Source organism: Engraulis encrasicolus, unplaced genomic scaffold (genome assembly GCF_034702125.1).
Source record: "Engraulis encrasicolus isolate BLACKSEA-1 unplaced genomic scaffold, IST_EnEncr_1.0 scaffold_121_np1212, whole genome shotgun sequence".
NCBI classification, from domain to species: domain Eukaryota; kingdom Metazoa; phylum Chordata; class Actinopteri; order Clupeiformes; family Engraulidae; genus Engraulis; species Engraulis encrasicolus.
The window spans coordinates 1-14,813 of NW_026944702.1; the positions used below are offsets into that span (position 1 = coordinate 1).

The 14,813-nt window shown below is 43.3% G+C and overlaps 2 protein-coding genes and 1 long non-coding RNA gene across 3 annotated transcripts in view; 2 read left to right on the forward strand and 1 right to left on the reverse strand.

Moving 5' to 3' along the window:
• Positions 1-275: 275 nt before the first annotated feature.
• Positions 276-1,505, forward strand: LOC134442159 (uncharacterized). The gene is made up of 3 exons (XR_010033328.1): positions 276-365; positions 528-591; positions 1,433-1,505. It is a non-coding gene; the product is annotated as an uncharacterized LOC134442159 (long non-coding RNA).
• A 27-nt stretch (positions 1,506-1,532) lies between these two features.
• Positions 1,533-8,192, forward strand: LOC134442153 (ubiquitin carboxyl-terminal hydrolase CYLD-like). Its single transcript, XM_063192437.1, has 5 exons — positions 1,533-1,637; positions 2,446-2,554; positions 3,543-3,661; positions 5,434-5,692; positions 6,753-8,192. The coding sequence occupies exons 1-5, from the start codon at positions 1,569-1,571 to the stop codon at positions 6,935-6,937; spliced, it is 741 nt and encodes a 246-aa protein (XP_063048507.1). The 5' UTR covers positions 1,533-1,568; the 3' UTR covers positions 6,938-8,192.
• A 1,786-nt stretch (positions 8,193-9,978) lies between these two features.
• The window catches only part of LOC134442154 (fibronectin-like), a 33,251-nt gene continuing 28,416 nt past the window's right edge, over positions 9,979-14,813 (reverse strand). Inside the window, exons 16-20 of the mRNA XM_063192438.1 lie at positions 14,450-14,701; positions 13,465-13,737; positions 13,135-13,269; positions 10,845-10,979; positions 9,979-10,620 (exon numbers count right to left, since the gene is read on the reverse strand). Of these exons, the coding sequence (XP_063048508.1) occupies positions 10,337-10,620; positions 10,845-10,979; positions 13,135-13,269; positions 13,465-13,737; positions 14,450-14,701 (1,079 nt within the window). The 3' untranslated portion in view covers positions 9,979-10,336. The remainder of the gene's footprint in view (positions 10,621-10,844; positions 10,980-13,134; positions 13,270-13,464; positions 13,738-14,449; positions 14,702-14,813) is intronic.

Sequence of the window (14,813 nt, forward strand, 5' to 3'; positions counted from 1 at the left end):
AAATCGCCTTGCCTTATGTGCTGATATACTCTGCTCAGTGGTGTATTCTACTTTTTTATGGTGGGTATACTGTATATTTGAGATTTTTAGAAGTGGGTATACTGTATATATTTGTGCTATTCAAAACAATGGATAAATCAATTTTAAGTGGGTATACTGAAATCCCTGAAATTTAGAAGTGGGTATACTCCGTATACCCGCGTTCTACGTAGACTACACACCACTGACTCTGCTGTGCTATATGCGTTATACTGACGGTGTCTTCATGTGCAGGAATGGCTATGTGTGTGCCAGCAAGACAATGGCTCTGCGTAAACTACTGGAGGCCGAAACCACAGACGCTGGCTTTACCAATCAAGAGAAAGGTGACGTGTGTGTCTGTGTGTCTCTCTGTGTGTCTCTCTGTGTGTGTCTGTGTCTGTGTGTGTGTGTGTGTGGTACTATAGCTGTAGTGGTTGTAAATTGCGTAATGCGTGTGTGTGTCCTGTGTCCTGAAATCTTTTAAATCTCTCTTCCTGTCCCTGCAGACCCTGAGGAGTTCCTGAACAAGCTTTTCCAGCTCCTGCGCATGGAGCCACTCCTGAGGATCAGGTAGCACAAGCTGACACCCAAGACATCTCCTCCCCCCATAGACATCACATTGCGCCACACCTCCCTTTACCTCCCCTCACCTCACCACCAGTCTGACACATTGCATCGCACCACACCACACCACACCACACCACCCCACCATGGTAGCTGAAAGCTTTGGTCGGGCCCGTGACCAAGTCATCTGAACGGCCCCCCTCACTCAATATATGCAATATAATAAGGAATCAATTCTTGGTCCTCCCTCTCTCCCTGGGGCCGAGACCACAGACCCGTTTGTCCTCTCCCCGAGACACCACACCACACCACACCACACCACACCACTGATGGCCTTTGTGTCATTTGCGTCATCTCTCTGCCTGTGTCTTTTTTTTCCTCTCTCTTTTTGTCTTCTTGTTCTTTCTCTGAATTTTGTTCTGTTTTTTTCTTCACGCACACGCACGCACACGTACGCACACACACACACACACACACACACACACACACACACACACACACACACACACACACACACACACACACACACACACACACACACACACACACAGAGTACTGTACTAACCAGGAACAAAATTGTGGTGCATAATGAGTAAAAATTAAAATGACCTAAAAATATTTTACATTTGTTTTTGTAATATAGAAATGACATAATTATAAATCCTGAATCTCTCTCTCTCTCTCTCTCTCTCTCTCTCTCTCTCTCTCTCTCTCTCTCTCTCTCTCTCTCTCTCTCTCTCTCTCTCTCTCTCTCTCTCTCTCTCTCTCTCTCTCTCTCTCTCTCTCTCTCTCTCGCTCGCGCTCGCTCTCTCTCTCTCTCTCTCTCTCTCTCTCTCTCTCTCTCCAGGTCTATGAACCATCAGCCTCAGCAGTGCCACATCTACCAGCTCTTCCCTCCCTCCACCACCCCGTCCTCCCCCCTCTCTCCCTCCCTCTCTCCAGCGCCCCTCTCCCCCATCCCCCTCTCCCCACCCAGCGGCCACATGAGGGTGGCTAGCGTACAGGCCCTCCTGGAGGCCTCCTTCATCCACTCAGGGCTCAAGTTTACTGAGGTAACCCACACTATCCTTTAACCTGATTGGTCTATGAGGTTCTGTCGCAAGAACTCCTTTAACCTGATGGTTGAATGACCTACTGTCGCTAGAACTCCTTTAAAGGGACACTGTGCAGGAAATGGTCAAAAAAAGGTACTGCAACTATTATTTAATTGAAACTGGTTTGGCTATCACCAAATTTGATATTTACATGAAAGTTTACTGAGTAATAAACAAATATTTTCTAGTATGGTCCAAGTAGAGTCATTTTTTGCAGCTAAAAATGGCTATTTCCAGTCATAATGAATACTTAAAATTTGATGGTGGTGGTAAGTATTCATGAAAAAGGTAACATTAGTGAATGGGCAGCATGAATTCTGGAAATAAACAACTAAAAATCTCACACAGTGTCCCTTTAACCTGAAAGACTGATGGAGTTACTCTCGGTTCTCACTGAGCTCTTATTAGGCTCGTTTGTAATTAGAAAAAGTGTTGCACTGTACAGCAGTGCAGATATCTAAACAATAGACCCACAGGTATTCTGTTTATGCTCTGTGCTGCTGAATGGCTAACACTGCTGTTGTTCATAGTTGATTCCCCCTGTATATTGTATTGCATTGATGTTTTTATTCACATAAATGTGATCTGAGATGCTATGCAAGCTGGAAATATATGTCTGTTAGAAAAATATTCACCATGATAATATTGTAACATAGGGTATAAATGTTGATTTAAAATGGAGTTATCATTTTTAATATAGAATAGTTGTTTGTGTTATTCTATTGTATCGTGTTGTGCGATGAGTCTCCTCTGTGTTTGTTTCCAGGCTCCCTCCTGTTTGCCTCTGCTCATGCCCAGGTTTGGGAAGGACTTCAAGATGTTTGATGCCATCCTGCCCTCTCTCACCCTGGACATCACAGACCTGCTGGATGAGTGTAAGTACTCCCTGCCTGCTTGTATTTCTTCAATATGTGTAGAGGTTGTTTATTATTTAGAGTGAGAACGTTTGTATGTTGTTAGTCAAATAAATGTCAAATGAAATAATTAAATTGATTAACAAAATGAATTGTGAAATAAATCTTCTCAATTGTTTATGACCATACTACTATATAAATAATGACTGTCAGTACCTGCAGAGTCAGCATCAGAGACCAGAAATAAAACATGGGGGGAAAAAATCCACAGGTTAAGAAAAACAAAACAAAACAACCCACAAGCTTTGCATACACATCTATATGTGAATTAGGCATACGTCAATGTATGTGCGCCTAACAGACATTTATAATAATGTATTATATGGTTGTGACGTCATCGGTCGAATGCTCCATTCATTTCAACGGGGCTCCCCAACGTTCGCACGTCTGTTATTTTTCGATAACGGACGGGTTGGTCTATAACAGACCGCTGTCAATGGCAACAAGACTTTTCACTGCTAAAGCGACTTTTCAACAAGACTCTAATCAGCTGCTGTGATAGACAACACCTGTTGTCCTGGCTACCTAGCTGTTGCCTAGCGGTGTTCCACAACGGCACTGTTTTGTTTTGCGCAGCAACAATCTTAACATTAAATAGGCCTAAAGAAATGTCCCCGCCATGTGTGAGTCATTTAAGTATATCCATATAATAAGCGGGTTAACTTTCGGCGAGTCGGTCGCTTTGTGGAATAGCAGGACTTCAGAGAGAACAAGACCCCTCCGCTCCGCGTCGGGGTCTAAAGATTCTCTCTGTCGTGCTGCTATTCCACGGTAGCGACCTTCTCGCCGAACGTTAACCCTTACATAATCGCTACATGATGATAAAATGTACAAACAAGCCCAAGCAAGTGGTAGGGTTTATAAGCCAAAACATACTATTCAAAGTGCTAATATTGTGTATGTTTATGCGTGTGTGTATGTGTATGTTTATGCGTGTGTGTATGTGTAGCTCTGCGGCAGTGTAGTATCTGCCAGTCTCTGGCTCATTGGGAGTGTGTGCAATGCTACGAGGATCAGGACATCACACCCGGACGCCTCAAACAGTTCTGCCATACCTGTAACACACAGGTCTGTACACACACACACACATACACACACAGACACATATATTTTCGCTGATTAAGTTTCTCACTCAGTTTTGCATCCAGATGCATGCTCACTCTCTTCCTCTATCTCATTCTTGCATTCCCTAATCCACTCACTTACTCACTCTCTGTCTCTCTCCCTCTCTCTCTCTCGCTCTGTCTCTCTCTCCATCTCTCTCTCTGTAGTCATTCTCATATGTGCACACATGGATACAAAGATCAGTTTTCATTGTGCCCCCTGTCCTTCTCCTCTCTCATTGTTTGGTTATGACTCAATCAATTTAGGCAAGTTGGTTGAAGCATGCATTTCAGACACATACAATGTTCATCCCTGTGAGGCAGTTGCTTGCTTGAACATACATTGAAATACATTGCATTGAAATACACACTGACTGATGCAAAGTTGCACGAACGAAGTTTGTCAGAACACACTGTTGGGAAAGTTACTCAAAAATTGTAATGCACTACTTATTACATGTTACTGTCATTTAAAAGTAATGCCTTACATTACAACATTACTTTTTTTAAAAGTAAGGCATTACACTACTTTTGCATTACTTTTAGTTACTTTAGCCAAAATTACTGGAAATAAGGATTTGGCAATCTACAGTGCAAATCTATGAGGTGGCATGACTTTCACCTGCCATCCACAAGTCGTTTTGGAAGCCTGCAGACTGAAAACCAACATTTTCAGGAATTGCGTCTTACCCACATACAATAAGGCCTAAGAAAAATAAAAGTTTGGTTCCGGTTGGTTGTCAGGTTTGGTCATCGTCCGGTCGGATTTTTTTTTTTATTTCCAATTTTTTTTTCAATTTCTTTTTTTTTTTATGTCCGACCCCCCAACCCCCCACATGCGCCAGATTTTGTCATAAACGTTGTTGAACAATGCCAAGGACGATAGTGGAGTTGAGGTTTGATAAGTACAGCTGAAGACAATGAAATATAATAAGCATTAATGAGCCAAGAGGCCTATAATATTTTATTTCAAATTGATTTATTTCAATTTTAGTGATGTTTAGTTGAACAAAAGTGAGGGGGGTGCAACATACTCATCCCCCCCGTCGGATAGCCTACCCTGCCGTGTCCCTGTCTCGTGCGAATGGGATGCATCCCCTCCTTTCCTGACTAATTTGGTGGTGCTATGGCACCTCTTCAAATCGTCAAATTGTTTGTAGGCTACTGTTTTTCGACGTGGAAAGCGGTTTGGGTTTCAAGTACAGTGTGCATTTAACTTAAAATGTTCTTGCCGTCCTTATTTTCAATGGAGTCGAGCAAGCTGGATCTTCTGGATCGATCATCCTTTGTCAGCCTGCCATTTCGAGAGACGAAGCGTGAAAGAGGAAGCAATGTTCTGCGTGAAACTTTAAAATCTCTGCGCGGACGTAGGCTATCCTAGGCAATAGCTGATCTCACGGTGATCCGCGAACATTGTATAAAGAAAACAAAATACCCACACAAAATTTAGGTGAAAAAATGCGTACTTGCATTGTTACTTGTTACAAGTTACTTGCATTGTAACGAGGACATATTACCGATTTTTTCCCCTGTAATCAGTTACATTACTGCGTTACTCAAAAAGGTAATGCATTACAGTAATTAGTTACTTTTGTAACGAGTTACTCCCAACACTGACGCACACACACACACACACACACACACACACACACACACACACACACGTTTGTCTAACTGTCCTCTGTAAACACACACAAACACACATCCCAACCCACCCCCTGTGTGTCTCTTATGCAGGTGCACACCCATAAGAAGCGCATTTCACACCAGCCGGAGCGAGTCAGGACGCCGCAGTGCCCGTGGGCGGAGACATGGGAGGGGCTTAACGGCAACAGCAGTAGCAGCAGGGAATGGGAGGGGCCACTGGGGGGAAGCCGTCAGCGACTGGAGCTGTTCGCCGTCACCTGCATTGAGACGAGCCACTACGTCAGCTTCGTACGCTACGGGCCACAGCCCACCGACTGGCTCTTCTTCGACAGCATGGCGGACCGAGAAGGTAAGGTGGACGCACGAAACCATTTGGGGTCCTTTTCAACATCGAACCTCCCATCCTAGCCTTGTGATCTTGTGATGCGATGCATGACGTCATTGATGATTTTTTTTCTTCTTCGAAATCTTGTAAAAGCGCAATTCAAAGGTCATTTTCTCACTTGCAATCGGGATGTTTAATGGGTGATAAGTCCCCCAAAAGTTGTTGTGCCAAGGCTTACAGTGGGGACACTGCGAAGTGTCGACGAAGCACGAGGCCATAAGCAATACAAGAGGACTGGAGGTTGCATATTGAAATGGACCCATGGCTGAACGTCAAATTACTTCCTCCCATCCTTTCCTGTTGCTTGTGGCCTCTTGCCTCTGTGTCTGCCATGGAGAAAACAAGATACCCTGCTGTCAGCCCAACAACAACAGAGCAACTTTTGGGATAGGTTTCCCGTCAACATTCCAATCGAAAATGAGATACTGACATTTGGATTGTGGTTTTGCACGATCTTGAATTAAAGTTTAATCATCAATGACGTCGAGGCATCATTAGTCCACAAGCGTCAGGAAAGGATGATAAGAACTATGACTTGAGTCACTGAGTTATATGCAAAAAAAAAATGACAAAGGAGGTCTGGAAGTATTTAAAGCACGGGTTCCGTATTGAGCTGATACGGGACAGGGGACGTTAAAATGCAGGAAACCACATTTAAGAAATACACTTTTTCTCTGTGGGAGGACCAGACCCAGACCTCTCACGAAAATGAAATGTGTAGTATGTTTTTGATTTGATAGCCCAGGACAAAGTCATCTGAAAGGGCCCCCCCACCCAATACATACAATGTAATGAGGACCCAATTCTGGGCCCCCTCTCTCCCTGGGCCCAGGACAACTGTCCCCTTTGTCCCCCTGTCGGAAACCCCTGGGTATGATTATGAGGGGGAACTTTGAATAGTTTCTGCTACATAAGGGGTTCCTGACTGAAAATAAAAATAAAAATTGAGAACCCCTGGTTTAACCCAGGAGTGAATTATACACCCTACAGAATGTAAAACAAAAAATCTGTTTGTGTGTCACAGGTGGGGAGAACGGTTTCAACGTGCCTCAGGTGCGAGCGTGCCCAGAGGTGGGTCGCTACCTCAGCCTATCAGAAGAGGAGGTGAGGCGTCTTGACCCCGCCTCCCTGAAGGACACTGTCCGAAGACTCCTCTGTGACTCCTACATGTGCCTTTACCACTGTCCTGAGATCAGCCTCTACAAGTGATGCATTCAATACACACAGACACAGACACAGACAATGTGCCATTACCACGGTCCTGAGATCAGCCATACAAACACACACACACACACACAATCGGGTGCCTTTACCACTGTTCTAAGATCAGCCTTTACTTGTGATGTATTCAACACACATACACACACACCACACAAACACGCACAACCAAGATGACCATTCCAAATTATACATTCATCAACCACAGACACACACACACACACACACACCTGTGCCTTTATCGCTGTCAAGAGATGTCTTCATGTTATTCATTCAAAACATGTGCCTTTATTGTTGTGCAGAGATCAACCTTTACAGGTGATGCATTCAACACACACACAGCAGTTATGGTCTGCCTTAATGTTTGCCACAGGGAACAAACGATAAATGTTGGTTACTGGGGAATGGCCAGTTCCAGTATTGCAGTACAAGTCTTCTTTTTGAAAATTACATTATTAATATATGATATACATTATTAATATATGATATACCGTACAACTCTTCTTTTTGCACATTACATTATGAATACATGGTATACAGTACAAGAGAAATAAGATATGTGTCAGTTAGTTACATGTACAGTAGTTACATCACAATATCCCAACCTTGTTCTTTTTTGTATTTATTTTTTTTTTATAAAGGAAAGAATGATTTTGTAGTTCTGTACATTTGTTTAATTTTCAACGTGGTGTAAAAAAACGAAATATAATGTGACATTGTGCACTGTTGAATGTTATAAAAGGCAAGGGAATGATTAAAGATAGCACTTTTTCTACTGTGTATAAACATGATTTGTGTACATTCCCTCTTGTGAGAACATAAAAACTATGTGGTTATTTCCAATGTTTGTGTGGTTTGGTTAGCATCTATTCTGACACATCATTATGACGCCATTGTTAGGTTGTTGGGCGTCTCATAATAGCTGCAAGGAGAAGACTAAGGTTTCCCAATAAACAAAGACAGCTAGGCACAATGTAAAGACTTCAGACACACAATAAAATAACATGGAGCATAAATGCATAAATAACGTGACAAAATAACATGAAGCATAAATGCACAAAAAGTAAGAAACTAGGAAGAAAATGCATAACTCAATGCCAGCCATTTCTGAATTATCCAACTGAGCAGCTTCAGCAATTTGGGCGTTTTTCAAGACCCACAGAAACTTGAATTTTGTGCCCATGTCAGCTCCACACTATAAAAACTGAATTAACTCGCTTAAGCATCACTTGAGCATCAATGGTAGTGAACGCTTCATCATCATTGGCATCAAGTGAGTAACGTGGAATCAGAAGAGGATCCTCTCCACCAGAGCCATGGGGCTGCCACTTTAAAGGCAGGGTCACCTTCCTGTTTTAGGTGGACCTTGAGAAATAAGCGGTCATCCAACATTGGGCCTCAACACAAAATATCTTGTGCACACAGTGCAAACACAGTAACTGTCTCAGATTTCTACTTCTAATCTGTTGTTAATCGTTTGAAAATCTCTGAAATTGACTCAAGAAAAAAAAAACACGATTTGAGTATGTAACGGACCCAGGCCTAGACAGGCGTGTTGGAATGTCAGTAAACAACAGATCTATAATAGAGGCTTTAGGCCTACTTCCAATGTTTGTACAATAGACTTTGTAGAACATGGTGTGCTTTTATCCCAACTGTTTCCAGAGGTGTCAAAAGTAAAAGTACTTTAGTGGTGTAATTACAACACTAGCACATGGCATTACATAACTGTTACACCATTTACTCCACTGTACCTAATGAGATAGTGTATTGTGATAGATATTGTGTTACTGAAAAACACTGAAAACCTAACAAGGACCCACCACAAACTTGATCCAACCAGTGCAGAGTTAGCTGATCGTAAGACAAGTACACAGGTCTACTTGTTACTCAGATAAGTTACTTGTGTTGGAAGGAAACGGTTTCTTTATTTCACTTTTACTTTTGACACCTCTGACTGTTTCTAGGCTTCTTGGGTTTGAGTGCTCATTAGTTCAAGGTATTGTACATCCAAGTTCAAAAATGAGGGGAAAAAAATCCAAGGCACTGAAAATCAAAATGTCTTTATTACTATGACAAGTCGTACAAACAAGGCCCACGTGTAGCGGCATGAGTGCCTTCTTCAGGTCAGTAAAACAAAAGAACAGAGTAGTGCATTTGTTAAGGGTGTAGCAAAGGACAGGCACAGACAACTACTAGAAAATGGGCTCGTTTTTGATGCTTTATTTTGCACAGATCTGTGCAGCGCGCAGGCACACTGTGACCATGTGGAGCAATCTAGATTTTTTTTTTTGCACAGCGGTGCAGTTACTTTACCCTGGCTGCGCTGGCATGGGAGCTTCTCAATGTCATCAGTAAAATGTCCTGATTGGCCTTCATCTAGCTGAACTGCGAAGCAAGCAGACAGTAGCATTTTATATTTTGGAAGTCACGTTGGATATTTCTGATATTTCATGTTGGTTGCTGAGCATTTATGCCCACCATTTTAAGACCAAGCAGATCTCGTAGTGGTCGGTAACGTAGGTGCGTGGTTGCAAACGCAACTAATTAGTGCTGAGCTTCTCCACATTGCTGAGCCCGCCTCACACAGCTCTCAGCAGCAGAGAGCTGTCAATCAAACTACAAAGAAAAAAACATTGGGCCCACCCTCACATGGTTCCCAGCACAAGCAGCACAAGACAGTAAACATTCACAAATAAAACTACAATATCAAGAAAGTATACTGTATGTACAGTAATACACTTGCTGCAAGACTACACAATCTACATAGGCCTACATATTCATAGTGATTATAAATTACAGATGCACCGGATCCGGTTCCGGTTCCGGATCTGGCAGGATAATAGGGTTTTTCACAGGATCCGGGTCCGGCAGGATCTTAAGCAGTGGATCCGGTATCCGGCATGTTGCCTAAAAATCAGGGTCTGGTGCATCTCTAGCCTAGGCTTTTCAGTCAGTCTTTCACACCCAATCACTGCATGGAGTAAAAGCCCTTTGGAAGCAGCCATTGCAGGCAGTGTGGCAATAAGCCAATGAGTCTAAAAAATAGTTTGAGCCAACGTAATAAAAAGGGCCCACGTGTGCGACGTGTGTAGACTACATCTTTTCAAACCTTTTGTAGGATCCGGTATCCGGTTCCGAATCCAGCAGGTTCTTAAGCAGTGGATTCGGTATCCGGCAGGATCGTAAAAATCAGGATCCGGAGCATCTCTATTATAAATGGATATATTCTTGCAAAACCATGTACAAAATACTCAAGAACATCAATCAGTTTCTTGGATTTGTTGATTTCCATGGATATTTTTGAGACTCTATGTGAAAACTATCAGCCCTCAAGTGTTCTTCCTATATACAAAAGCAGGCAAGACATTATCACTATTAGAAAATAAGTCACACAAGTCTAGGCCTCTTAGTTTGGCAAATGACATCAGACACATGTTTGCTCTGTCTGCCATTTGCAAGGACAGAACAGACCATGACACTATACTCTGGGCCAAACGGCAAATTAGTAAACGAGTATGTGAGAGACTTTGTCCAGATGGCCTGGTCACACTGCCCCTCACTGCCCAGCGTCAGCAGATATGACACTTCGTCCAGTCGTGGTGGCCTTCTCCAGGTCACTGCAACAGAATTTCCCCTCAGCTCAACACTTAAGTCCTCCGGAACAGGGACATCTGCAGACAAAGAGAGAGAGAGAGAGAGAGAGAGAGAGAGAGAGAGAGAGAGAGAGAGAGAGAGAGCACAGACAGAAAGAATAATTTGAGACATTGTTCACATTGCATATTGCAACTTGATTGATCTTGATTTTCACTTAGGTTGCAACAAAAATGGACTTTCTGTGTGTGTGTGTGTGCGCGCGCGCGAGTGAGTGAATGAGTGAGAGAGAGAGAAGGCACACCTGTACAGGTGGTGGCTGTCACCGTGCCACTTTCTCTCCCGCTGTCACTGACAGTTGACACTGCAAATTCATACCCCTCTCCTGGCAGGAGGTCTAGGATGCAAACCTTCAAGCCAGGCACCATAATACTTGACACTGGAAAAGGGAAGAATTCATTACAACATCATTACGACTTCATTACAACCAAGGTGGAATACATTGATGTATTCATATTTGGTGATAAAACCTGTATGACATTTCACTTACAAAAAGGGGAGGGAACAAGTTAGGCCTGGGATATACAGTACACATACTAGTGGTGTAATGTAAGAGGCAGATAGACAACGGGGCTCTGATTAAGAGATCCATGGCCCATCCACCATTATCCCTTATGCTGTGTCGCTATACCCAACTGTATTGCACACTATATCCATGATAGCCATCCACTATAGCCATGAATCGCTTATCTATAATCTATAACGTTCGTGGTTTCGTCACGATAATGCCCCGTTATTCGTGGTTGGGCCACACTTCCGTGGCCAATGCATTTGAATGGGCTGTCCGACTCGTGGTTGATTTACGATTGATGGCCCAATTCCGACAGAAAACTGATTAGAGGAAAGATTATTAGTGAAGGGATAAATTAGCATGTATGCCCCATCACACTGTGAAATAAAACAAATTAAGTTGGACAGTGTGTTTTCCGATGCAATGTGGTGTCCGAGAAATCACTGGTGTATTCAATGTCATCATTCCTGTCATCTTCCTGGAGGCTTGACAGGTCCATCAATCGTAAATCAACCACGAGTCGGACAGCCCATTCAAATGCATTGGCCGCGGAAGAGTGGCCCAACCACAAAAATTGGGGCTTTATCGTAACGGCACCACTACCGTTATAGATTATTTTAATTTTGTGGAAACTCGACGCATCTCGTGTGATAGGGCTCCTAGACCAGGGGTGTCAAACACAAGGCCCGGGGGGCCCTCGAGCCCATTTCACCTCGAGATGACTTACGAGCAGTCCGATTCCAATTGGTGTTTACCCTACATTTTTGCAACATTTCCGTGAAAAATGTGATTTTGCAATATTTAGCGTGTCATGCACAATTAGTTCGGCCCACTTCAGATCGTATTGGCTGTAACAATAATAATAATAATAATAATAATAATAATAATTGTATTTGTATAGCACTGTGTCATACAAGGCATGTAACTCAAAGTGCTTAACAAATGGGAAAAAACATTGTTAGAGATAGATTTAAAAGGAGAGGAGAGATAGATTTAAATGGAGAGGTATAGAGGAGAGGCAGAAAAAGCAGGAAGGCAGAGGAAGAAGAGATAGACAGAGAATGTAGAGTCATAAGGTCAACGTAGGTTAGGACCAGGATTCTTAGATGTGTAAGGTCCATAGTGGCTGGGCCTATCATAAGTCATAGATAGTCACACAGAGATTGGGCGCTCAGGTGCGGCCCCTGGTGGCATCAGGGGTGAGGAAAAACTCCCTTTCGCTTGATTCATAGTTTGTGAGGGGGAAAAAAAGCTCAGTGAGGTCTGAGAAAAAAAGACCCCCTGTAGTCAGGAAGAAACCTCAGGCAGAGACCAGCGGCCACCTAGGGGAGCCCCCTGCCAGGGCTGGATTGCGAGTAGTAAGGGCGCTGCGGCGGCTGGGACACTATGACGTCTTGGCAGCTAGGAGTTGGCAAGGATGAAGAGGTGGGTCTTCAGCTGCTTCTTAAAGGAGTCGACGGAGGTGGCTGATCGGATGTCGATGGGGAGGGTGTTCCATCTCTTGGGCGCATAGCAGGCAAACGCGGCGTCGCCGATCTTCTTCTGCGGGGGGGTGGGGGTCCTTAGCAGCTTGGCATCAGTGGACCTGAGAGCTCGAGCAGGGGCATAAAAAGAGAGCATGTCTGAGATATAGCTAGGGGCAAGTCCATTTAATGCTTTAAATACTGTGAGCAGAATCTTAAAGTCGATTCTGTATGAGACAGGTAACCAGTGCAGGTCTGCCAAGACAGGAGAGATGTGCTCTCTCATTCTGGTTCTTGTTAGGATTCTTGCCGCAGAATTTTGAATGAGTTGCAATTTGTCAATTAATTTTTTTGGGAGACCAGAGAAAAGAGCATTGCAGTAGTCTATCCTACTGGTGACAAAGGCATGAATAAGTTTCTCAGTTTCTGAGCTGAAATGCATTTGACAACCCTGCACCAGACCAACCAACCAGTACAAAATATGCATACTCTATACTCTATACGTATGTATATTATGCAGAAATGTCTAGTGGTGAAGAGAAGTGTCTAAGAGAGGTCACCTGTTGCTGTCAGTATTTCGGTGTAGGAGACTTTGAATCTCTGTGATCCTGCCAACCCTGCAGGGCGCTCCCAGCAGAGACTCACAGAGTCTGAGGACACAGAGGACACCTTGAGTGGTCCAGGGGGAGGAGGATCTGTGGAATTTAGACATCCCCTTTTCAGACACACAACACAAATACAACTGGAGACATTCCCACTGGCAGGCAGGGGCGGACAGATAGACAGACAGACTTTGCACAATATAATATACCAAAACGATGATGTGAGAAAAGCTGTTAGAATAGAGGTGATTTCCAATCAAAATACATTCAACAACCGTTGCATCGTACCTGTGTGCATAGTGATAGTAGCCGGTTGGCTTGTGTGTCCCTGCTTATGCAATTTGGTTGAGACACTGACTGTGTACTCAGTGTCTGGTGTCAGGCCAGTGATGACTGCGTTGCATGACTGTGTGGTGATGGTCTGGGGATCTTCCCGTCTGCTGTGGTAGGAGACCAGGAAACTGTGTGGAATCTGTGTCATCCCACTGGGCATGCTCCAATCGAGCTCAGCAGATGTCTCTGACACGGAAACAATGTCAATATCCTGTGGAGTAGGAGTCACTAAACAAAGAGAAAAGAATATGAAAATTATGATATGGTACGTAGCCTCTTGGTGCAGATGGGGTCGTCGGCGGGCCTTTTCACTATTCACTGGACATACTGAACTACATCATAACAACATTGCTATGACATTACTAAGGGCCTTAAGTAACACATTACAACATAGCCATTACAATTTTGGTGACAGTAAAGGTTATAACAAAGGCTCTGCGCTAAGGGGTTAATATATCAATTCAGTGCTGCCAATTTAGTCAACCACTTTTGGCCGTCTATGATGAATAGACATTTCATCTAGTGACTTTTTGTGCTCTTGTAAGATTAGTAGAAAAGTAGAAGTAAAAAACAAAACCTGCCATAGTTTCCTTCAGTAACTTCACTGAATAACTTGTGTACAGTTACTATAGAGAGAGAGAGAAAAAAATACACTACTCTGACACACCCCTACCATATACAGTCAGTTGCACATGGGTACCCAGGTTCCAGTCTGGCTCGGGTCATGTCCCAACCCTACCCCATCTCTCTTCAAATAACTTCATGTTCCAAATTCCTGACTGAATAACGGCCCAAAGTCCCCACCCCACCTCTCAAACATAAAGTACAAACTAGAACCACCTGTGTTCCGTCATGCAAATTTGTCTTAACATTTTTCATTCACTTATTTCAGGGTATTTTCACTTAAGTGTTCACATATGAAAATGCTGAGTCAACTTACCTAACTTAAAGGTTTTAGACAATGGCTTGCTCTGACGGCCATGCAACAGAGTTGAAAGTTCAATGGAATACTCTGTCTCAAAACACAGATCAGTGAGAGTCCAAGTGGAAGATGTGGTTCTAATCATATCGAGACACTCTCCATCTTTGATGACTCTCAGCTGGTAAGAGGTCCCAAATGCTTCAGAGGGATTTTGCCATGTTACTGAGAGCGCCTCCACATTTACAATCAGGTCAACTGGTGCTGGAATGGCTTCAGAAGAAAACATTTCATTTGAAAATGTTAGAAATGTTACAAATACATACATTTGACTCATTAGTTCAAACATGTCCACTAACCAGGAAAGCTAAAATGTACACATGTA

Bases quoted from the DNA above. Each gene is read 5' to 3' on its own strand.
- LOC134442153 (XM_063192437.1), top strand. From the start codon at position 1,569: ATGAGGGTGGCTAGCGTACAGGCCCTCCTGGAGGCCTCCTTCATCCAC. The intron at 1,638-2,445 runs GTAACCCACACT...GTTTGTTTCCAG, and splicing joins CAGGGCTCAAGTTTACTGAG to GCTCCCTCCTGTTTGCCTCT. The intron at 2,555-3,542 runs GTAAGTACTCCC...GTGTATGTGTAG, and splicing joins CACAGACCTGCTGGATGAGT to CTCTGCGGCAGTGTAGTATC.